Source organism: Rhinoderma darwinii, chromosome 11 (genome assembly GCF_050947455.1).
Source record: "Rhinoderma darwinii isolate aRhiDar2 chromosome 11, aRhiDar2.hap1, whole genome shotgun sequence".
Classification (NCBI taxonomy): Eukaryota; Metazoa; Chordata; class Amphibia; order Anura; family Rhinodermatidae; genus Rhinoderma; species Rhinoderma darwinii.
This window is the reverse complement of record NC_134697.1, coordinates 76,691,969-76,718,027: the sequence shown is the minus strand read 5'-3', so window position 1 is coordinate 76,718,027 and position 26,059 is coordinate 76,691,969. Positions and strand designations below refer to the sequence as shown.

The window sequence follows — 26,059 nt, the reverse complement described above, 5'->3', positions numbered from 1 at the left end:
GCAGATTTCGGAACTTGCTGCCTTGTACTGCAAGTCAAATGTTATGGTTACGTTTTCTCCTGAAGGTGGTCTCTAGGTCCCATATTAGTGAAGAGATTGTTCTCCCCCGTTTTTGCAACTCCCCATCTCATGTGAGGGAACAGACTTTACATTGCCTTGAGTTGAGCATCCCTAATCTATCTGGCTGCGACAAAGTTGATTCTTATTTTTTGTTGTTACTGAAGGGCCATGCAAGGGTTTGGCAGCATCCAGGGCCGAAATTGCTTATTGGATCCAGCCTGTGATTTTGGAAACCTATTGGTCCAAGGGTAAACGTCCTCCTTTTCGGGTTACTGCCCTGTGCTGTTGGCTTCCCCTGGGCAATCTGGTATAAAGCTTTTAGTTGTTCAGGATTGCAAGGCTACTATCTGGGCTTTTCTAAATTCATTCTTTGGCCTCTGCTGATACCAGTCTGGGTTGCAGTGTTGACGTCATCTGAGTGTTAGGTGACTGACATAGCTGTACTGTTTTTTTCCTACCCACTGGGACTTCTTAAGTCCGTCCCATAGTGCTCTGTCCCACAATGATTAACAAGAAAACAAGATTTTTGTACTCTCCTAAAAAAATCTATTTCTCATTGAATCTATTTGGGGACACTGATGCCACCATCATATTTTTTTGTTGTTTACTCAGGCCCGAGACCTGTTATTCTGCGTTTTCTCCGGGGACAATGGACATGGATGTGTTCTTCTTTCCTACTGCTTTTGTAGAAAACTGAATCAGCTGGTGTCTGTGGCAAGGGTATAACCTTTCTGGGCGGAGCTAAGACTCTTACCTACCTAGGGTTGCCTCCTAGTGGCAGGAGCATATACCCATGGTGCTGTGTCCACTAATGGATTCAACTAAAAATATATTTTTCGGAGAATACCAATCTTGTTATTTCTATGCTATCATTTTGTTCCTCCAATGTATTGTGTTTTGTATCTGTGGTTTCTGGCATAGTTAACCCCTTAATGACGAGCCTCTTTTAGGCCTTTATAACCAAGCAATTGTTTTTGGTTTTTCCATCGTTGCATTGAAAGGGCTATAACTTTTATTTCTTTATTTTTCAGTCAAGATAGCTGTACATTGACTTGTTTATTGCGGCACACATTTTTGATTAGCTTTTATTTAAAACTTTTTTGGGGGGGGGGTGGATAGAAAAAAACTGCAATTGCGCCTTTTTCTGAGCATTTTAAATTTACGCTTTTCATCGTTCAATGTAAATAAAATGTTGCCTTCATTCTATGGGTTGGTCGATTTTTCGATACCAAAAATGTATAGGTTTTTGAGGTTTTACTACTTTTGCACAATAAAAACACTTTTGAGTGAAAATAATTTTGGTTTTTGCATCACACTCAAAGCCACAACTTTTATATTTTTCTGTTGATGCAGCGATATGAGGGCTTGATATTTGCAGGATGAAATGTAGTTTTCATTGGTACCATTTTGGGGTACATGGGACTTATTGATTAACTTTATTTTTACGGCGTTCACTTTGCGGTTTAAATAACATGTTAAGGTTATTTTTCGGGTCATTACGATCACGGCGATACCATGTATGTTATTGTATTTTTGTTTTGGATTCATTTTGTAAAAGTGCAAAAAAAATACTCTATGGAAAACAATGCTATTTTTTTTTATTTTTTTTAACTGTGCACCTTTTTTAATCATTTTTATTTCACGCTAATTAATAGTTTTTTACTCCCACTAGGGATTTCAAAGCATTATTGCCTCTGGCATGGCCTAATAGGCAAATAGCCATGACAAGCCTGTGGGCCTTTGTTAGGCCTCCAGCTGCTGTGGCAACCCATCGGTGGCCCGTGAATGCATTTACAAGCCGCCGATAGGTGAGGGAGCCCCCTCTCTCTGTAAACCACTTAGATGCCGCGGTTGCTATTGACCGCTTGATCTAAGGGGTTAAACGCTCACGATAGAAACTGCAATTGTTAGAGCGGTATTCCGGCTGTCATAAGACAGTTGAGCTCCAGCCCACACAGGACATCCGTGCAGGACTCAGACTGGCCACTGTGAAAACACGGCGGCATAGCCAAAGGCCCTTTACTAACTGCCAAGAAAATGTGTATTTGTGGTAACTATGGGCACTACGGATGCAAACATATACTCCACATAAGACAAGCTTTCTGATCCATCATTCTCTGTGGCAAGAATCATTATAAATGCATAATCAGAGTAAAGATTATCGACCAAAAAGATTGTTTAACGTGAAACTCGAGGGAAAATTTTCAGAATTAGCAAAAATTTACCTACCAGGGTCATTTCACAAACCAAAGCCGTTTATTCTTTCACTGTGGCTCCCCAAGTGCAAGCTTTCGAGATACTCTGTGCATTAAAGGGTCCTTGTTGTATGAGATAAGAAAGTTTCTGCTTTGTTCAATAAAAATCGCATCCACAACTTCTAGGTAAGAGGGGTACTGTTTCGTGAAGAATGCAGACACATTTTTCAATCTCATACAACCTCTTTGATATAACCAGCATAACGACTACAACTGCATGTTTCCGGGCTGTACAGCATAAGTTGCCAAAGTAATGTCCCGCGGTTGAAGATGCACCTCACAGACTTCCTGCTCACAGAGGACTGGGATATTTGTTTTATTTTGATTGAGGAATTTTTTGGTAAATTTTTTGAGAAAAGTGATATGAATATGCATGAGTTATTGATAACTTCTAGTTAACATACATTGCTATTGTATTTATTGACTTTAATCTGTTTCTCACAGCAAGGATCAGGATATCCATTTGGAGGAATGAACCTTTCCCAAGGGATGTATCCACCAGCAAGTGGTGGGTACCCACCTCCACAAGCACCTAGTTATGGGGCACCACAGCAGCCTCAAATTCATGGTTATGGCATGTACCCTGCTCCAGGGGGTGGACCTCAAACAGGGATGCCTGGGTATAATACAGGATACCCAGGTCAGCTACCGGGACAACCACTTCCAGCACCAGGACAGCCACCAATGTCCGCACCAGGACAGCCACCAATGCCAATACCAGGACAGCCACCAATGTCCGCACCAGGACAGCCACCAATGCCAACGCCAGGACAACCTTCAATGACATTCCCTGGCCAGCAACCAATACCAGGCTATCATCAGGCTCCAGCAGTAAATCCCTCCATGCCACAATATCCAACACAACCATCAGTGATACCCAATATTCCTCATATGACGGTAATGTTTATATGCACAACTGTAGTCTCCAATTTATGTAAATTTCTCTGTTCTAATATAGGGTATATGGTAATGGGTTGTTTAACGATGACAAACCCAAAGAAGTAAATTTGTGAATACCTTATAAAAAATGTGCACACAGTTACAGTATATTGTTAACAACAAAAGTTGGTTGAGTAGTTTCTTATTTCTATCTAGATTGGAAAGCGAGGCACTATTACAGATGCCCCCAACTTTGATCCATTGAGAGATTCTGAAGTTCTCAGGAAGGCCATGAAAGGATTTGGTAAGAAGTTGTGGAAAAACAAGCCACTACAGCTGTTTCCTGGGGTTATCGTCCGTTGTCTGTCATTATAATATCTTTATAAAAATAGTTAATGTTCGCATGATGTTGTTGTGGGTAATTATGATTGTGCTGTGTCAGTGACCGATATGCTGCCTTATTTGAACAGTGCAAAGCTTAGCCACTTGACTAAGCCATAGATCTTAGAAATAGATGTATTCTGACTGTTCAGATTTCCCAGACATTCCGTTGGGTGTGGATAGAGGCAAAATATTTGCAAGTGTCTGCTTGCCAATAGTGGGATCTTCGAGCCAATGCACAAGACAGTATTTGGGATCCATAAAACATAGATCCTAAATATAGCCGGCATGCATACTGCCATATTTTAATATGGCCGAATACTAACCGCATGCTTCATCAAATGGCGTATTTCAGTTCTTGACTAGAAGCTTTGTAGTTTTTCTAGTGGATAATATTGTTCGATATATAGCAGCCAGCCCTAACAATATTGACTGCAATATGGTCAATATTATGGACAGAAATACACACAGTCCGGTGCATGGGGTCTTAGGGCCAATTCACACTGAGTTATTTGACGCTGAAACCGCGTCGGAAAACGCGCCAAAAAACGGTAGAAAATGCCTCCCATTTCAATAGGAGGCGGAGGCGTTTTTTTCCCGCTAGTGGAAAAATTGTCTTGCGGGGAAAAAGATGCCCATCTTCGGGCGTCTACGTCTCTGACCTCCCATTGACCTCAATGGGAGGCAGAGCAAGCATATTTCGCTGCGTTTGCCCGCAGCGCTGAATGGCCGCGGGGGCGAAAAACGCAGTAAAAAAAATGCTGCAAACGGCGTGCAGGCAGATGAAAATCTGCCTCAAAATTCCGTCTGGAATTCCAGTGTGCAGGCAGATGAAAATTTCTCCCTGCAAAAAAAACTCTGTGTGAACATAGCCATAGGCTGTAGCCATCTCCGTTCTGAAAGTTCAGTACGGGACAGTATTCCCGCGGGGAGGCAGGGACAGCTAGCGTCATACATAAATGTAATGCGAAGAGCCCGGCTCCCTGACCTGTGTTTGGTCCGGGAAATTCGGCCGACATGCGGACCGTGTATCACGGACCGAATGTGGTAGTGCAAATAAGGCCTTAGGCTTTGATCACACCTGCGTCAGGGCTCCGTTCTGGCATTTCGTCTGTTTCAGTCAGAGTTTCGTTCTGATGGAAAGTTCACACAGAAACTGTAGGTTTCCGTTTGCATCACCATTGATCTTAATCGTGACGGATCTGGCGCAAATAGTTTACGTTTGTCTCCGTTGTGCAAGGGTTCCGTCGTTTCAAAACGAAGCTTTAAAAGTGAGAGCAGTTGCTGCTGTTGCCAAGAAAGGAAAGACTGTATATGGAGTTTTGAGTAATTAAAAATTGCTTTCCCCCCACCCTAATGCCAGCTTAAAAAAATAAATAAATTAAATGGCACAATTACATCTGCAAATGATGGGTTTAGAGCATACCACAAGTTTAAAAAAATAAATAAATAAAGCTACAGATATGTTACCTAGAACATTTTTTTCATGCAATATTTAAATATTTGTAATCTGTGTGGAAATTTTAGTTTTCTGCTTTCCTAATTTATTATTTTTTTTTTTTAAACATATTCAATTTAAAACTGGAGATACACTCTAAATAAAACAAAAACGTGTTTGTTCTGCTAACAGGAACAGATGAGCAGGCCATTATTGAATGCCTGGGAAGCCGGTCAAGCAAGCAGAGGCAGCAGATCAGTTTATCCTTCAAAACTGCTTATGGAAAGGTAGGTGTTCAGGCGAATCATAACCTGCACCTTCATATTTGCATTGTACATCGTTTTTCAGTCCTCTAAATACTGCCAGCCATGAAAACAATGGATGGATAGGACTATGTGCACGGATATATTTATAGGTCTACAGGAAAGTCTAATTAGTCCCCAGTATCAACAATGTACAGTAACCATGCAGAGTTTTTTAATTTATTTTCTCATTGCTTATATAGCGAAATCTTCTTGCATCGCTGTAAAGAAATTGTCACCATTTACATTAGTCTCTGTTCCTATTGGGGGGTTATTGTCTAATTACTCTCTCAGAATTCTGAATAACTCTTAGGAAATCCACACAAACATGGAGAGAATATACAAATTCCATGCAGATGTTGTCCATGGTCAGATTTGAACCCAGGATCCCAGTGCGTCATGGCAAATATACTAGCACAATTAGGCTATGTTTACGGTTAGCGTAATTGCTGCAGATTTTTCATTCGGATTTGTGGGCGAAAAGTCTTCAGCGCATTACAGTAGCAGCAAAATGGATTAGATTTAACAAATCTCATCAACTCTGTGTAAAATTGACCTGCAGTGCGGATTGTTTAATCCGTTTTTGCTGCGGTATGGCTACGCATTTTGTTGCAGATTTTCCCCATTGATTTGAATCCGGCCTCTTGAGATGACGTTTTGTCCCATGTGGTCGTTGCAGCCAATAACAGGTTGCAGCGTCACATGAAACGAGACGTTATCCCAGGAGTCCAGCTCAACATATACCAGTTATTTTTCTTGTAAAATTATCGCATTATGAGCTTGCATTGAAATTAATGAAGCTCGATAGCATGTGTTACTGTATATCAGACATAGTGAGTGAAGGAAATCTCTGAGCACTGTTGCCATTTCTATTTAGGAAACAGTGGGGGTTCATTGTTGCTCCCTATATGCCGTCTCAAATAATACATTCAGGATAAGTTCCCTTTAAAGAGTTTGGGCAATATTACATACAGTAAGTATAGCTACATTCATTTAAATTAGAGAAGAAGTACATTTCCTTTTGTAAATAGTTTTCGATTTGTCCTTCTTTTAGATCTACCATGTCCAGGTTCCCACTGTGATCCACAGTCACCAGCACAATAGAATTGTGACCATTTTATCCGTGAAACGTGATTAAAATGGCATCAGATGTGGCATCATGTGACCACTTCGTCCATAGAGATGCGTGTTCCTGAGTGAGGGTTATTTAGTTTACAAAAAAAAAAAAGACGGACACCTAATAACTATATATAAATATATCCAAGGTCAATACAGAAAGTTCTCTCATGATCTATTTATATCCAGGACTGCAACTATAACAAGGGGGAATTCTCTGTGTCTAGAGGAAGAAGGTTTCTGCACTAACGTAGAAGGGGGTTCTTTACTTTAGGATCAGTGAGGCCCCATGCACACGACAGTGCCTGCAATCACGGCCCGCGACTGCCACCTGCTTTTTCGGGTCGTGCTCCCATACAAAATGCAAAAGATGTTCCATAATTTTCTGAACATTTCTACGGCACGGACACCCATTCGTAGCGCTACGGAAAGGTGTCCGCATTCAATTAAAGTGAATGGGTCCATTTTTGCGGACCGCACTTGCGGTCCGCAAAAACGGAGGTTTTTTACAGTCGTGTACATGGGGCCTCAGGCCGTGGATTTCTCTGCCAGAGGAAGTTGTTATGATGAATTCACTGAAAGAGTTAAAAATGGGCCTGGATGCCTTTCTTGAGTATAATAATATTACAAGTTATGTTTAATAGATTACTGTAGATGGGTCGTTATCCAAGGATTTTTTTCTGATTGCGATAATTGAAGTAGGGAAGGAATTTTTTTCTCGAAGATGAGGAAAAGTGACTTTTGCCTCATGGGGGTTTTTGCTTTCATCTGGATCAACATTGCAGGTTAATAAGCTGAACTGTCTTTTTTAAGCCTTTATACAAAAAATTGGATCTCTCCACCGCTACCCATACATTAGCACAGCGCTGTTTTTTTGGGGAGAGCAATAATTCAGAGTGCCTATGCAGCTGACATCCAGATATATCATAGGAGAGCTTGTGGGTGTTTATAGCTTCAGCTCTTTTGGGCTTGCGCCAGACTGCATGACGCAGATTTTACACTGGAGCCGCTAAAGCGTCATGTGACCTCACTTTTGAACGCGCCTCTATAAACGATGGATTAACGTGATGCCCCTTCTGAGGGCGTTTTAATCACATTTCATGGAAAAAGCTTCCAATTCTGTTGTGCTGGTGCCTGTGGATCACAGTGGGCATGGGGACATAGTGGCTCTAAAATCGGAAGGATCGGTAATTCTTTACTATTAAAAGTATTTTTCGTTAAATTCATGTAGCTATACTTATGCAATAGTTGCCAAATAAGCATTAGAGAAAAGCATTTTTTTTTTAAAATATAAATTAAATAAACCCCCAAATAACCTTTTGTATAAATCCATTATGCCTATTATTTTGTGTTTTTTAAATGTTTACAACATATCACATCTCTGTTCCATTATTTTTTAAGCATTGTGGTTAACAATTATACCCTGACTTCTGGTTGGGTTCATTCACTTTAGCTTAATGGACTGATTTTTTTCAATAACGTCACTGTGGTTTTTAATTGGCGTTTGTGATACATTTTATAGTCTCACTTTCTGCATCATAGTCTTACTAACTTACCAAAATTATCCCCTGCAAATAGTTTTATGATCATTGTGGTTGCCTGGCAGTGGGGTCCCTCACATTCAATGGAGATGTTGCCAATCATGTGCTTTCAATCTCCGTTTAAATTAATTTTAAATATTATTAAAACCTCCAAGTGCTTTCATGGAAATATCTTTCTAGAGATTGTGGGGGTCCCAGCTGTGGGACCTTACAGTCACTTTTTCATGATGAGTCTCACTAACCGATCATAAAATCTGTTTAATTGTAGCATATATGGATGAAAATTATAATGAGTAATTCTATTATATTTAAAAATATGAAGTTATATATTTATTTTGTAAAGATAAAAGCCTTTTAAATTTAGTACTGTTTCTATTTTAGCTGAAGCTAATATAAGTACTTGGAACTATTGGTGCTGGTATTTCTTCAAAGGAAAAAGTGGCTGACACCAATAATAGAATAAATACTCCGAAGGACCTGTATATATGCTAAATCTCAAAAAAGCTTAAAAAAAAATTAGAAGGGTCTATAAGGGCATGTTCAGACGTGGCGGAATTTTTCCGCTGCAAATGTTGGTGCAGATTCGGGGGAACAAATCTGCACCAACATTTGCATATTTGACAGGTAATTCAGACGTTGCAGAAAAGACAGCGGACTTGCCGCAGATTTCAGTTTTTGCATTGCAAAGGCTGAAATCCGCTGTGAAATTCTGCTTCTTCTCTGCAATGGAAAGAGCTGCTGTGGAGGGAAAATTCCGCACCGCAGCCTGATTTCCGCACAGTTATTTGCTGCAACGTCTGAACTAAGTTTCCTGAAAATGTATAGAAAGACGTGAAAAAAACGGCTGCTGCAGAACAACTGTCCACAGCAGAATTCAACAGCAATTCCGCCACGTGTGAATCTGCCCTTAATGTAAAAGCGTGACCAAACACATAAAATCACATGAAAAAAATAAAATAAAACACTCTGGGCACAAATTAAAATTTCCGCACTCTTAGAAGTCTTAACGTCCTATATCTGAGATCTCAGGGGTCATGAGCCTTTTATTCGCCTTTTCATCCCACCGCTCTTTTGCCTTATGAGATAGATAGGTGTATATACATATAATGTACATTGATCTACCTGCAGGGGGAAATAACTGCTGTGTTAGATAAATCAAAGACTACTGGTACTTTGATATCCCAAGGACTGGCAACTATGATACAGATCTAGCTATTGGGTGGAGTAAGTGCTGAACACTAAAACTGAATTCACCTTCCTTTTATGTTAGGATTTGATAAAGGACCTGAAGTCTGAACTGTCTGGGAACTTTGAGAAAACCATTTTAGCAATGATGAAAGCACCGTGCCTTTATGACGTCCAAGAAATCCATGACGCGATTAAAGTGAGTATAATACAAAGTTGTTTAAACGCTAAAATACAGTCTGATCATAATTAAACGGTCACTAACTTTTTGTATTTGCTCAGGGTGCCGGAACAGACGAAGAATGTCTCATTGAGATCCTAGCATCTAGGACCAATGCAGAAGTGCAAGAAATCAACAGAGTGTATAAAACCGGTAAATGGTCCAGCATCCTTAAAAAATAAAAATAGTTTGGCTTTGTTGTGATGTCCGTGTACAGATCACCTAGGTAACTAATTGGCCATAGATTTGAGCGAATTTGATTAATTTGCCATTTCAATGCGGCTCGCCCACGCAACAGCGACTTGGCCGCCGCCACCACTACCCTCTGCACTGTCGCTGCCAATCAATTACTTATGGATGTGATTGTTGGTGCACAAGGGTAAGCAGAGGCAGCAAGTATGGCGTAATACTGTTCCTAGGTTTACACAATATACAGCGCAGGTGTGCCGTACCGCTGATCAGTAGTATTATAAGTCATAGCTAATGTGCCGCTGTGTGTGACGTATAATTCCACTAATCATCGATCTTAGTTTTCCTGTGATCTGTATACTGTGTAAACCTAGTTCTGCGTTTTCGGCACACCTGTTGGTTCTGCTCACCCTTTGGCGCGGACAGTCACATCCGTAAGTAATTGGCGGTGGTAGTAAAGAGGACCGTGATCACGGCAGCAGAGAAGGCAGTAATAGCGGCAGTAGTAGCTGCCCAAAAAAGTAGTAATAAAAAAAAGCAACCTATCTCTTCCTCCAGTGCTCTCTTCCCCCACTAGGAAAGAGGTAAAGGATCATTATATGTCTGTGTGTCAGTGTAAATATGTGTGCACAATGATGTATATGTATATTGTGTGCATAGGTATGATATTTGACTGTTTAATGAATCTGCACATCGAAGTAGCGAGTGTTCATATGTGCGTGTTTGTAGGTGGTGAATGTGCGCTCCTCTGTGTTGTGAGTGTGCATGAGTCCAAGCATATATATAGTGTACATGGGTACATGTATATATGTAGTAAATTATAAAAGGTACGTTTGTTTAACTATGTGGTGAGTATGTGTGCATGTAGTAGTGAGAATGTGTTTGTACATCTGGGCATACCTTTCGGTAATGTGAGCCTTAGTGTAGCGTATTTGTGTTCAAGTGTATACATAGTAAGTGTGCATGTATCCAGGCACTTCTGGTAAGTGTTCACATAACAAGTGTGCATATATGTGTGAGTGATGTGTGCAAGTGTATTAGTGCCTTAATGTGGGGCAGCATGAACTGTTAAGGCATGTTGAGACGTGGTGGAATTCCGCTGTGGACAGTCCGCAGTGGAAATCTGCAGCATCCGTTTTTTTTTCATTGGTTTCTATACCTTTTTAGGTAACTTAGTTGAGACGTTGCGGAAAAAATTCGGCGGTGCAGAATTTTCACTCCGCATCATGCACTGTCTGTTGCGGAGAAGCAGCGGAATTTCACTGCGGATTTCGGCCTTTGCACTACAAAAACGGAAATCTGCGGCAAGTCCGCTGTGATATCTGCAACGTCTGAATTACCTGTCAAATATGCAAATGTTGCTGCAGATTCGTAGAGTAATTGGCGCGAATTTGCAGCAACATTTGCAGTTAAAAAATTCTGCCACGTCTGAACACGCCCTTAAGGCTGTTGCACGCGGCAGATTTTGTTGCAGAAATTTCTGTGACTGAAAATTTGTTCCGTTCATTTGAATGGGGCTTGCAGAAATCCATTCACCTGCGCTAGAAACAACCCCATTCAGATGAATGGAACTGATTTTCAATCGCAGAAATTTCTGCAACAAATTCTGCCGTGTTTGAATCCACCCTATATACGATCTTTTCCAGTCCCACGTCGGCAATGTGAGCCGATTTTGGTGAGATTTTAGTTTTAGGCCTTATCTTGGTTTGTTTTAGAGTTAATTTATCAAGAAAAAATGCAATTTTTTTTTTTCCAATGGCCTTATTCAGTTTGGAAAAGTGATGCAGTGTGTTTCTTTCTCAGAGTTTAAGAAGACCCTTGAGCAAGCACTTAAGAGCGACACATCTGGACACTTCCAGAGACTCCTTGTTTCCCTTAGTCAGGTAATATTCTGATTGGACAGTTAAAAAGACCACATTATGTTGCTGGCATTGTTTACTTACATTTCCCATGTATTACACTAGTCAAACTGCAGTGTACAGAGCTGAAAAAGCAATGTACAGCTCTGGGCTTCACACTGTAGAGCGGATATAGCAGAGCTGGAAAGGGTTCAGAAACATTCAACTCGATTTGTAGGTGAAAATTTTACAAAAAGATTTAAACGTATTAAAGGCTATATACACTTTTGTAGCCCAATTTATTTATTTTTTAAATGAATCAATGTTTATTCAATAGAAAGTCTATGGGTCCGTACACTGCTTGCTCAACTTTATGAGGAAAGCTGAGCAGAAATAAAGCAGCACAGTGCTCACCTGACCGCTTCTGCCGCTTTGTTTTAGCAACCGGTGGGGGTCTCAGTTTTCGAAACTTCTGAAAAGTCACTGATGTGTCAAAATTGAAAGTGTTTTTTTTTTTTTGTTTTTTTTTAAAGTATAGACTTTTAAGCAACACTTGAATTGATTAATATATATATATATATATATATATATATGTATTTTTTTTTTAACATTTTCAGATACAGCTCCTATGTATCTTGTATACATAAGCTGTATCGCACTGTCAAAGCCGATTGCGTCAGGTCAGCTGGACCGACTGCTCAGCTGAAAACTGGTTCTGCGTGCCTCAGACATGCAGGAACCATCTAATAACGATCACATCTAAGTTCGTGAACTTAGGCAGGACCAGCTTTCAGTTGAGCCGTCAGTCCAGCTGACCTGAGGGCATCCGCTTTGATGGTGCGATACAGCTTCTATGTATCCTGTATACATAGAAGCTGTAACTAAAAAAGTTTAAAAAAATTTTTATACAAAAATCAGTTTAAAATCAAATAAAACATTGATTTATAAAAATATATGAAAAATTTGCTACAAAAGTGTACACAGCCTTAATTATAAGCATGTATAAAGATTTAACATGAACTGTGCAATGTTTATGTGTGAAGGAAGATATTGACAATATAAGAAGGGTTTTTTTTTTTACGGTTAGAGCAGTTAAACTAATTTCCTTTGGAAGGCAAAATTAGCAACAATTGGCATGGGGCATTCCTCTAGAGCAGGGGTCTCAAACTCGGCCGGGTAAGTGGGCCGCATATAGAAAAAATGGGAAGTTGACGGGCCGCATTACTTTCAAATTTGATACAATACAAAATTATTGTTAATCAATTAGTTATTTGAACTACAATAACACTACATTACTAGAATAATAATACTACATTACTATAATAATACCGCTAGGTTTAAAATTTGAGATATTTCTCCACGTGCTTATTTCAACAATCCAGCTTTCCAGTTTAAGTGTCGCTAAATGCAGTCCGGCGGCTCAGTTAGCACACATGTCAAGATTGGGCAGCCCCTTTTTAGATAGTGCCGCAGTGCCCTCTGTGGATAAGGCCGCCGCAGTGCCCTCTGTGGATAAGGCCGCCGCAGTGCCCTCTGTGGATAAGGCCGCCGCACTGCCCTCTGTGGATAAGGCCGCCGCAGTGCCCTCTGTGGATAAGGCCGCCGCAGTGCCCTCTGTGGATAAGGCCGCCGCAGTGCCCTCTGTAGATAATGCAACACACCCCTAGATAATTCCAGTGTCCTCTTCAGATACTGCCCCAGTGCCCTCTGTAGAGGCTGCCCCAGTGCCCTCTGTAGAGGCTGCCCCAGTGCCCTCTGTAGAGGCTGCACCAGTGATGTCAGGGGCTTGCCCAGAGCTGGAGTCCCGGAGCAGAGCCGCTTCTGGCACTCTGCCTGGGATTCCAGCTCTGCTCCTGACATCACTGTCCATATATGGACAGAGATGTTAGGGGCAACCCCAGAGCTGGAGTCCCAGGCAGAGCGCTAGTAGGCTCTTCCTGGGACTCCAGCTGTGCTCCTGACATCACTGGGACTCCTGCTCTGGGGAAGACCCTGACACACTGTCCATATATGGGCAGCGATGTCAGGGAATTCCACAGAGTCCCGGAGCAAAGCCGATACTAGCGCTCTGCTCGGGACTCCGCTCTGGGGAAGACCCTGACACACTGTCCATATATGGGCAAATATGTCAGGGAATTCCGCAGCGTCCCGGAGCAGAGCCTATACTAGCGCTCTGCCCGGGACTCCGCTATGGGGAAGACCCTCACACACTGTCCACATATGGGCAGCGATGTCAGGGAATTCCACAGAGTCCCGGAGCAGAGCCTGTACTAGCGCTCTGCCCGGGACTCCGGCTCTGGGGAAGCCCCAGACATCGCTGCTCATATGTGTACTGCGATGTCAGGGAATTCCACAGAGTCCCGGAGCAGAGCCGACACTAGCGCTCTGCTCCGGGCAAGACCCTGACACACTGTGGACAGCGATGTCCGGGAATTCCAGAGTCTCGGAGCAGAGCCGATACTAGCGGCTCTGTGTCCCGCGGGCCGCAGATGACAGCCCCAGGGGCCGCATCCGGGCCGCGTGCTTGAGACCCCTGCTCTAGAGCTAATATCTATAAAGGCCTGTTCCATCTGAGGAACCCATGAACGGAAAGCCAAACGTAAACCAAAGGTTTCCATTTCAATGGTAGTGCTTCAGTTGCAAATGGTTTCCGTTTGTCTCCGTTCCGTAAGGTTTCCTTTTTTTTAGAGGAAATAGCGTAGTTTACTATGCTATTGTTTCCGCAAAAAAACAAAAACCTTACCGAACTGAAACGGCACCACTGGACAGAGAAGGCACATTCCAGGTTTGGGTTGTGTAGTTCTATTTACGCACTGCTCTGTTTTTTAAAGGTAAGTAAGCTTACCCAGCAGTCTTTTTTTGTAATTATATATTGTGATACCGTGATGCGTTGTACCACATGACAAACTAGGCTCTTGTGCATCTGACATTCAATGTACTACATATCTAGATTTCCTGGTTAAATGGGAGTATCCACTAGTCTTTGGGTTTGTTTGCTCCTTGCTATCAAAAAAAATACATGGGACATACAGCACTCTCCATAGGCTAAACGAAAAAGCTAATAAAGGCTGGAGTGACTTAATGTTCATTAGTCATATTATTCTATTTAGTTCTCTCTGTATTATTGTGTTTTGAGTTTAAGTGTAATTTTATTCTACAGGGAAACCGAGATGAGAACACCCATGTTGATATGTCATTGGTCCAGCGTGATGTACAGGTGAGCACATGAATGGTTTATTATGCACTGCAGTAGGCAGTGCTTAAAATTATCTATTTCTATTGGTTCTCTGTTTTTATTATTTTATGAATTTATGTAAAGTTGAAAATTTTATAAAATGTATATGTAATAGATCATACAAATAGACCACAAAGTAAGAGATTACAGCAAATACTTGACATCACAAAAACCTCTACATACTCCCTCCTTTCTAGATGTATTTAATTAAAACCCCTACCCTTACCACCCCCCCCCACAAGGTTTCCGTAAAAAAAAGACATAATTACTGCTATTTAATGTCAAAAATTTGTATTAATTTCTTCTAAAGAGAACATCTCCTTTTAACCCCTTCCCGCTCCTTGATGTACTATTCCGTCATGGTAAGCACATAGTTCGCGCTCCATGACGGAATAGTACGTCGCGGGAGGAACGGCCATTTCGGACGTCCTCCCGACACTTAGAGGAGCTGTAACAACTGCTGTCCTGTGCTGCATGTAGTGTAGTATATTAGAATTGAGATCACGGCCTCCTGCCTTCAAGTGCCCTAATGGGACAAAATAAAAAAGTTATCAGTCCTTTATTAAAAAACAAATAAACTATAAATAATTGGTATCGCCACATCCTTAACAACCTGAACTACAAAAGTGTTTAGTTATTTCTCCAGCGCGGTGAACGCCATAAAAGACAATAATAATAATAAACCATACCGTAATTAAAATTGTTTGGTCACTTCACCTCCCAAAAAATGGAATAAAAAGAGATCAAAAAGTTGCATGTACTTAAAAATGATACTGATTGAAACTACAGTTCGTTATGCAAAAAATAAGTCCTCGCACGGCTTTCTTGATGGAAAAATAAAAACTTTATGGCTATTAGAATATGGAAACACCAAAAGTAAATTTATTTTTTATAAAAAGTATTTTTATTGTGCAAAAGACATAAAAAAAAAATATAAACATCTGGTATCGCCGTAATTGTATCGCCCCGCAGAATAAAGTTAATGTCATTTATAGCGCACGGTGAACGCTGTAAAAAAAATATATAATAAAAAACAATAGTAGAATTGCTGTTTCTTAGTCAGCACGCCTCTTAAAAAAAAAAAAAAATTAAATAAAAACTGATCAAAAAGTCGCATGAACCCCATGAAAACTACAATGAATTCCTCAAGGGGTCTAGTTTTCAAAATGGGGTCACTTTTTAGGTGGTTCCCCTGTACTGGTACCTCAGAAGCTCTGCAAATGCGACATGGCGCCTAGAATCTAATCCAGCAAAATGCCAAATAGCTCACCTGCCTTTCTGAGCTCTGCCGTGTGTCCAACCAGCAGTTTATTACCACATATGGGGTATTGCCGTAATCAGGAGAAATTGCTTTACAAATGTTGGGGTACTTTTTTCTCCTTTATTCCTTGTCAAAATTAAAAATTTGTACCTTTTTATCAGAAAAATGTGATTTTCAATTGCACAGACTAATTCCACAAAATGCAGCAAAAAAACTGTGGATAAGTTCCTTGAGGGGTGTAGCTTGCCAAATAGGGTCACTTTTGGGGGGTTTCCACTGTTTTGGTACCACAAGACCTCTTCAAACCGGACATGGTGCCTAATAAAAAGGAGGGCCTCAAAATCCTCTAGGTGCTCCTTTGCTTCGGAGGCCGACGCTTCAGTCCATTACCACACTAGGGCCACGTGGGATTTTTCAGAATCTGGGCAATAAATATTGAGTTGTGCTTCTCTGGTGAAACCTTCTGTTTTACAGAAAAACATGGAATAAAAAGGATTTTCTGCCCCAAAAAAATAATTTGTAAATTTCACCTCTACTTTGCTTTAAATTCCTGTGAAACACCTAAAGGGTTAATAAACTTTCTAAATGCCGTTTTGAATACTTTGAGGGGTCTAGTTTCTAAAATGGGGTGTTTCATAGGGGTTTCTAATATATAGGCCCCTCAAAGCCGCTTCAGAACTGAACTGGTACCTTAAAAAAAAAAAAAAAGAGGCTATTGAGATTTTATTCAAAATATGAGAAATTGCTGGTTTTGTTCTAAGCCTTGTAACATCCTAGAAAAATAAAAGAATGTTAAAAAAAATTATGCCAACATATAGTAGACATATGGGAAATGTGAACTAGTAACTATTTTGGGTGGTATAACCATCTATCTGTCTTACAAGCAGATACATTTAAATTCAGAAAAATGCTATTTTTCCCAATTTTCTCCAAATGTTGCTATTTTTCACAAATAAACGCTGAATATATCGACCAAATTTTACCACGAACATAAAGCCCAATGTCTCACAAGAAAACAATCTCAGAGTCGCTTGGATAGTTATAAGCATTCCAGAGTTATCACATAAAGTGAAATATGTCAGATTTGAAAAATTGTCTCTGAGCCTTAAGGCCAAAACTAGGCTGCGTCCTTAAGGGGTTAATAGTTCCTTCCATCTCCTGAGAGATCTCGCTTTATTTATTTTTTTAACTTTTTATCGGAAATTAATTCCACCAACATAAGTTTTCTCAAGGTGTTTCTTAAATGGGAGTATGTCGGGGGGATTTTTAGTATCCATTGATTCATTATTGCTTTTTTCACTGCCATTAGTATTAAATGTAGATTCACATTATTGAAATACAAAGTTTCAATATTGCCATTTTGTGTGCGATCAGCACGCAGAATGCATAGCCAAGGGTTCATCCCTAAAATCTTATTAACCAAGTTGCATGTTTCTTGCCAGAAGTTCCTTATAAGTGGACATTTCCATATACAGTGGAAGTAATCTGCTTTATACAAATCACATTTTGGGCAGTAAAGTAAAAAGTCCGTGACATATTTCTGCAAAGGTATATTAAAAGCATATGGAATCTGATGCATAGTTTTCCATGCTTTTGTTCCCTCCAATTTTCGTATACAATTACAGTTCTAATTTTTTTATATCCCTTAATCATACTTCCATAGATATCATCTAAAGGCGTTACTCCCATACTCCTAATACATTTTCTTGAGATGGAGTCTTCTATGTTGGTGATGGAAACGTTTCTAATGGTTTCCGTTTGTCACCGTTGTGAAAGGGTTCCGTTCTTTTCGGAACCAATAGCGCAGTCGACTGCAACCCTGTCACAACGGTGACAAACGGAAACCTTTAGCAACATTTCCGTCACCATTGAGATCAATGGTGAGGGAAACGGAAGCTGAGGTTTCAGTTTGCCTTTACATTGAGGGGTTAACCTGACGAAACATCTCCACGGAAGGGCAACGGTGATGTGAACACAGCCTAAGTCATACTTCCTTCTTATTCATTTCCAAGTTGCAATTGTATCCCTAAAAAGTAGCATTTTCTCCGGACTATTTGTATCCTTAGGGCTGGTTCACATGGAGTATTTTGCCGCTGTTTTAAAGCGGAAACCGCATTCAAAAAAATGCCTGAAATCACCACCCATTCATTTCGATGGGAGGCAGAGGCATTTTTTCCCCGTGAGCGGTAATAAAACGCTCGCAGGAAAAAGAAGAGACCTGACCTTTCTTCGGGTGTTTCCGTCTCTGGCCTCCCATTGACATCAATGGGAGGCAGAGAAAGCGGTTTTCTCTGCGTTTTTTGCCAGCAGCACTGAATGGCCGCGACCAAAAAACACGGCAAAGAATTCAGGCAGGTCAAAATCTGCCAGAATTTTGAGGCAGATTTTTCCACCTGCAAAAAAAAGGGTGAACTAGTATTTAAAAGGGGAAAAAAAAACCCAAAAAAAACTATGCCTTCTAATAGTGTTGTGTGTTATGATTCGTTCAATGCCTCAATGACCAGCCCCATTTTTTCAAATCTGACGTTTCATTTTATGTGGTAATAACTCTGGAATGCTTTTGCCTATCCAAGCGATTCAGAGATTGTTTTCTCGTGACATATTGTACTTTGTTAGTGTAAAAATTTGGTCAATAAATTCATAGCTTATTTGTGAAAAACGCCAAAATTTAAAGAAAATTTGCAAAAATTATAATTTTTCTAATTTTAGATGTAATCTATATTGTAAAATGGTAATACCACACAAAATTGTTGCTAATTGACATCCTCCATATGTCTACTTTGTTTGCATTGTTTTATGAACATTATTTTATTTTTCTAGGACGTTACAAGGCTTAGAACTTTAGCAGCAATTTCTTACATTTTCAAAAAAATTTCAAAAGGTTATTTTGTCAAGGACCAGTTCAGTTCTGTACTAGATAATCACCCCATTTTAAAAACGGCACCCCTCAAAGTATTCAAAACAGCATTCAGAAAGTTTATTAACCCTTTAGGCGTTTCACAGGAATTAAAGCAAAGTAGAGGTGAAATTTACACATTTTTTTTTGGGGCGAAATTCATTTGTAATAATTTTTTTTCTGTAACGCAGAAGGTTTTACCAGAGACATGCAACTCAATATTTATTGCCCAGATTCTGCAGTATTTAGAAATATCCCACATGTGACCCTAGTGTGTTAATGGGCTGAAGCACCAGCCTAAGAAGCAAAGGAGCACCTGGTGGATTTTGGAGTCTCCTTTTTTTAGAATATATTTTAGGCACCATGTCAGGTTTGAAGAGGTCTTGTGGTGCCAAAACAGTGGAATCTCCCCAAAAGTGGTTTGGGAAACTACACACCTCAAGGAATTTATCTAGGGGTATAGTTAGCATCTTGACCCGACAGGTCTTTTGCTATATTTATTGGAATATGTCTGTGAAAATGAAAATCTACTTTTTTTCTGAAAAAAATATAATGACATTTTTACAAGGAATAAAGAATAAAAAGCACCCCAAAACTTGTAAAGCTATTTCTCCCGATTACGGCAATACCCCATATGTGGTAATACACTGCTCTTTGGATCCACGGCAGAGCTCAGAAGGGAGGGACGCCATTTGGCTTTTGGAGCGCAGATTTTGTTTGGTAATAGTTCTGTTTGGGGTTTTGCTGGTATTTCAGTTTATAATGTGGGGGCATATGTAAGCTGGGCAGAGTACATCAGGGCATAATAAGGGGGTAAATAAATAATTTATAGATGTGTGGCCGGTGTCGCACTGATAAATGGTGCCCAATCTTATCCGCTTTTGGACACTGCACAATTTCTGTCGCTATATTCTGAGCGCCAGAACTTTTTTTATTTTTTCTCCACCGGAGCCGTGCGAGGGATTATTTGTTACGTTACAATCAGTAGTTTTCGTTGGTACCATTTTAGGGTACATATGATTTTTTGATCACTTTTTATTCGATTTTTTTTGGGCAAACAAAGTGACAAAAAAAAAAACATACATTTTGACAATGTTTTTGGCCTTTTTTTTTTATTTTTATTTTTTACAGTAATCACTGTGCGCTATAAATGACATTTTACTTAATTTTGCAGGTCGGTAGGATTACGGCGATACCATATGTATATAGTTTTTTTTTAGGTTTTGTGGCGTTTGCGCAATAAAATCACTTTTCTATAAAATTATTCTGAGACGTAATTTTTTTTATTTTTCAGTCAAAAAAAGCTGTGTAAGGGCTTGTATTTTGCGGGACAGCTTGCAGTTTTTGTTGGTATTACTATGGGGTACATGCAAATTTTTTATCACTTTTTATTCTATATTTTGGGAGGGGTGATTAACAAAAAAAAGTGATGCTAGTATTGTTTTTTTCCTAATTATTTTTTACGGTTTTCACCGTCTGGGAAAAATAATATTATAGTTTTATAGTTGGGGGCGTTACGAACGCGGTGATACCAAATATGTGTACTTTTTTAACGGTTTATTTTTTTTCCTATAATAGACTTACAAGCTACAAAAATGCTTTTTCTCCTATAATAACTTGTTTTTACACTTGTATAAAACATTTTTATTACTTTTTTTTTTACTTGAAGACCTGCAGCACTCATGGCTGCTATAATACATTACACTACCTAGGTAGTGTAACGTGTTATAAACTGTCAGTGTGACGTTGACAGTCACACTGACAGGAAGCCTATGAGGATCAGCTGGTCCTCATAGGCTTCCGTGAAGGGCAGACCTGAGGCTGTTGTATGGCCTCCGGTTTTGCCATGCAACTGACGGCAGCACCTGCAATCGGTCCTCGGGAAAGTTTGTTGTAGCAACAAACTTTCCAGTTTGTTGCTACAACAAACTTTCCCTGCGATCACATGATCGGGACCTGAACCAATCAGGTCCCGGTCATGTCTCCGGGACCAGAGGCAGGGGATAACAGCGCGATGCGGGTGTCAGCGCTACTCTGAGACATCCGGATCCCGCTTTTAACACCCACTGTGAACTCACGTCGGCGCTGCACAAAGCCCAGCAAGCGCCGACGTGAATTTAAAGTGGGCGGTCAGGAAGCGGTTACTTCCTAAGAAACGCCGGCACTCCCTTCCACCCTGATTCACTGGGCCCCGTAGGGTGCGCGCGCGCTCTAGTGCCCGTCCTTAAAGGGCCAGTACACGCACATGAAAATAATCTCTAATTAGCACATGATCACCCTGGACTATAAAAGGGGCTCTGCCCTTTTTCTTCTTGCCTGAGCGTTGTTGTGTTTACCCGTGTTAGTCTTGCAAATGGTCTCTTAGAGTTATCCTGTTCCCAGTGTTCCCGTACCTGTATCCTGTATCTCGTGCTACCTTGTTCCTGTGCCTTAGAAAGTTGGAGTCATGTTGTGCCACTGGTCACGCCTGGTGTCTGCTGCCAAGGTTCCATCTGTACCTAGCCGTTACTACATGTACCCTTGTGCTTGGACTATATATACATTGACTTGGTACACTGGCCAGCTGCTATCCCGCTACGGCAGTATCGCCCAGTGGGTCCACATACCCACAGATCGTGACAATACCCAGAGATTTTGCCAAATCGATGTAATGTTCTTAAAGAGGCTCTGTCACCAGATTTTGCAACCCCTATCTGCTATTGCAGCAGATAGGCGCTGCAATGTAGATTACAGTAACGTTTTTTATTTTTTTTAAAACGAGCATTTTTGGCCAAGTTATGACCATTTTTGTATTTATGCAAATGAGGCTCGCAAAAGTCCAAGTGGGTGTGTATTATGTGCGTACATCGGGGCGTTTTTACTACTTTTACTAGCTGGGCGTTCTGACGAGAAGTATCATCCACTTCTCTTCAGAACGCCCAGCTTCTGGCAGTGCAGACACAGCCGTGTTCTCGAGAGATCACGCTGTGTCATCACTCACAGGTCCTGCATCGTGTCGGCCACATCGGCACCAGAGGCTACAGTTGATTCTGCAGCAGCATCAGCGTTTGCAGGTAAGTGGCTACATCGACTTACCTGCAAACGCCGATGCTGCTGCAGAATCAACTGTAGCCTCTGGTGCCGATGTGGCCGACACGATGCAGGACCTGTGAGTGACGACACAGCGTGATCTCTCGAGAACACGGCTGTGTCTGCTCTGCCAGAAGCTGGGCGTTCTGAAGAGAAGTGGATGATACTTCTCGTCAGAACGCCCAGCTAGTAAAAGTAGTAAAAACGCCCCGATGTACGCACGTAATACACGCCCAGTTGGACTTTTACTTTAAACACACCCACTTGGACTTTTGCGAGCCTCATTTGCATAAATACAAAAATGGTCATAACTTGGCCAAAAATGCTCGTTTTTTAAAAATGAAAATGTTACTGTAATCTACATTGCAGCACCTATCTGCTGCAATAGCAGATAGGGGTTGCAAAATCTGGTGACAGAGCCTCTTTAAAATTTCTTCTATATTCTCCTCTATATCTTGTATGTACATCAAGAGGTCATCAGCGAATAATGACAATTTGACTTCCTGAGAGCATCCTTCTAATCCAATTGATGTTTTCATTGCTTTTGAGGTTTAGTACGAATGGCTCTATGGCCAAATCAAACAAGAGGGGGGACAAAAGGGCATCCCTGTTTGGTACCTCTGGTCAGTTCAAAAATGTTAGTTTACTGCCTATGCTTAGTCCAGCCATCGAATCCTGGTAAATCCCCTGTAGAAAGTTAGAAAGATTTGCGGATAGTCTGCAGTATGAGGAATACTCCGTCCCAGGACACATGATCAAATACTTTCTCAGCATCAATTGATTTCATTGCTGCATTCTTATACTCGTGTATCCTGAGACTGGTCCAGTCCACGACTGCAAAGGCCTTGCGTATATTTTTCACAGCTGATTTGCCCTTGACAAACCCTGCCTGTTCTTCCTAGACCAGTCACGGCAGAAATTGTAAGGGTATGTTCACACGACCTATTTTCGGACGTTTTTCGGGCCGTAAACGCTCAAAACGGCCGAAAAATCGGAAGCAGAACGCCTCCAAACATCTGCCCATTGATTTCAATGGAAAAACAGCGTTCTGTTCCGATGGAGCGTTTTTCGCAGCGTTTTTTTACGCGTAAAAAAGCGGCCGCGAAAAAGAAGTGCAGGACACTCCTTGGGACGTTTTTGGAGCAGTTTTCCATAGACTATTGAAAAAAGCTCCAAAAACGGGCGTGAAAAACGTAGCGAAAATCGGGAGTGGCGCAAAAAAGTCTGAGAATCAGGAGCTGTTTTCCTTTGAAAACAGCTCCGTATTTTGAGACGTTTTTGACTCTGCGTGTGGACATATCCTAACAATCTATTAGCCAAAGTTATTGAGAGAATCTTGACATCTTGATTCGTAAGGGAGATAGGTCGATACGAATCTAATTTAATTGTATCTTTGTCCTTTTTTGCAAATATTATGATATTTGCCATCTTAGCAGTTGGAAACAAATCTCCTTTTATATTAATGTTATTTTCTCTAGGTCATCAACCAAAAGTGTTTGGTAATTTTAAAGAATTCAGCTGTATAGCCGTCCGGACCTGGGGCCAATTTATTAATAGCATCGTTTATTTCACTTAGAAATCGGGGTCTGGATGACTTCCATTTGCTCCACCTGTGGCGTAGGAATATGCAAACTGTCAAGGAATCCATCAGCCTTATTCATGTTTATTTTCTCTCCCTTGTATAGATTTGCATAATATTCTGTAAAAGCCTTGCATAAAGTCATCCGGGTCCTGAATCCCCTCCCCCCCCGTTTCCGATTTGTTATTAAGGAGACATGAATATATTCACCAGTTTAGCTAACCATTTATTGGATTTGTTTCCCAGTCTATAAAGTTTATTTTCCCGTACAGATCGATATGATTGTTCTATCTTCTCTAATGTATTCTCATAGATTTCCTTTGATTCCTGCCAGCCAATTTTATTAACTATGAGGGGATTGTTCTTATATTTCATATTTTTGCTGTATTGTTTTACTTGTTTTTATCAGTTGTGCACTAATATGTTTTTTATAGTTTAGTTTGATGTATATGATATTATGCGGCCCCAGATGGCCGCTTTGGCTGTCTCCAAAATAGTACTGGCTTTTCCCTTTGCGCCCAAGTTATCCTCTCTAAACCTTGCATATTCCTGATCTATATATTTGCAGAAGTGGGTAAATTGCGATATCTCCAGCTAAAATATCGGTTTTGTTGGATTTTTAATATCAATACTGATGGGAGCATGGTCCGACATTATGATATCGTGAATAGTAGTTTGATTTACATTAGAGATATATTATCTATAAATACATATATAATCCATTCGGGAGAGACTCCCGTGTCTGCTCGATATGTGTGTATACACCTTTGTTGGGGTTATATGTTCGCCATGCATCAAGCATATGCCTTGTAAGAATTTTTTAAAATCCATATTTATGTTTCTTGTTTTTATTCCTTGTCTTGATCTATCAATACGGGTATCGACAGCAGAATTAAAAATCCCCCCCAAGATTTTAAAGGGTGTATTGTCTTGGTCAGTCTCTTGTTTCTGCAAAGTATTGAGCAGTCTGTTCATTTGGGAAGTATAAATTATAAATACTTATGAAGGAATTAGCCAGGTTAATAGTGACCCGTATTCCTCCAGTGTCCAGCCTTTTATCCACTGAAATAATGTAATAATTGAGATTCTTATGAAACAAAATAAATACCCCTCCCTTTTCTGTACATTGATGCCTAAAGCCTTCCCTATCCAGAGTCATTCTAGTCTTTACATTTCTTTATCCGTGAAAAGTAACTCTTGAAGTAAAACTATATTAATCTTTAAACGTCCTGTCACGTAGGGTTCGTGGACCCACTGGGCCGTACCGCCTTGGCGGTAAGGCAGCTGGCCAATAGGGCGCAGGTCAGAGTATATAGTTCATATAGGGTACCTGGGGCAGCTCGGACAGTAGCAAGGCAGGCTTGGTTGGGACTAGGCAGCAGGTAGACGTCAGGCGTGGAGTAGCAGGAGAGGCTTGGTATGCAGCACGGCAACAGCTCAGCAAGGCATTAGATCAGGATACAGGTTACAGGAACAGGGAACACTGGAGCAGGAAATACTAGGGGACCATTTGCAAGACAAACTTCGAATACGACAACAACGCCCAGGCGTGGGAGGAAGGGGCTGAGATCTTCTTATAGCCCAGGGTGCTCTGGGAGCAATCCGCTCAATCTCCCACATGCGTGCGCTCTGGCTTCTGAAGTTTGAACTGAGCTCTCGAGCGCACCCTGGTGGTCACTATGGAACAGGACGGCCATATGTGCAGACATCACTGGAGAGAAGGGTGTTGACTGGATGGAAGAAGTTCGTGGTCAGCGACCATGGACGTTACACACGTCCTAAGTGTCTTTTGATCTTATCTCTCCTTATATGGTTTGAGATTCCCTATACATTAGAGGAGACTATACCCACCCCCTCCACAAACCCCTATCTTTCTGTTGCTTATAAGCCTGCCTTGCCGATAGTCAGCCTAGCAGCATCTGCAGTGGGTATGTGCTGTCACATGGAATACGGAGGCTGGCTGGTTGGTTCCTGGTTCGCTGCTTCTAATCCGGCTTCCTTTCCATGCCGCTGATCACAGCATTTCAAAGCAATTGAGGTCCAGGCAGCGTGCTGGTGATTTAGGCACTAGCACCTGTTTTCATGCCAGTGGCGGTGAGAAAGGCTAGAGGAACTACTAAGCCGGACGTGGAGTTGGCACCAGGGGAGCTCCGCGTCTTGGAGCTACATTTGTAAGCGTCCGCTCACATCGGACGCATGACCAGACGTCTCTATCTCTTGATTATTTTAATAGCAGTACGAAGGCTTGTTTTATGCCGGATGAGTTGTAGCTTTTAATATCACAATTTAAAGTACCATGTAATAGTAAACTAAAAAGAAAAATATTTTTTAAAAAAACTGCGATTCCTCAATTTTTTTGGGTGTTTTCGTTGTTACGGCATTCTGTGCAGTGAAAACGACCTGTTACGTTTATTCTGCAGGTCAACACATTTACAGCAATACCAAATTTATATAGTTTTTTTATGATGTACTACTTTTACAAAGAAAAAACAATAGGGGGAGATTTACTAAGTTTTAGACAGTGTAAACATAGACCATGCAGTCAGAAGATGCACCAAATTGTATGATTAGTTTGGTGCATCCCTCTAGACAATTTTCTCCTCCTTATACCACCT

General features: G+C 40.8%; 1 protein-coding gene across 2 annotated transcripts in view; it reads left to right on the top strand.

Annotated features, from left to right (window-relative positions):
* The window catches only part of ANXA11 (annexin A11), an 80,290-nt gene that overhangs the window by 41,662 nt on the left and 12,569 nt on the right, over positions 1-26,059 (top strand). For both annotated transcript variants that reach the window (XM_075841766.1, XM_075841767.1), the window contains exons 4-10: positions 2,760-3,212; positions 3,411-3,498; positions 5,206-5,300; positions 9,243-9,356; positions 9,440-9,530; positions 11,370-11,449; positions 14,565-14,621. In XM_075841766.1, coding sequence (XP_075697881.1) covers positions 2,760-3,212; positions 3,411-3,498; positions 5,206-5,300; positions 9,243-9,356; positions 9,440-9,530; positions 11,370-11,449; positions 14,565-14,621 — 978 coding nt within the window. The remainder of the gene's footprint in view (positions 1-2,759; positions 3,213-3,410; positions 3,499-5,205; positions 5,301-9,242; positions 9,357-9,439; positions 9,531-11,369; positions 11,450-14,564; positions 14,622-26,059) is intronic.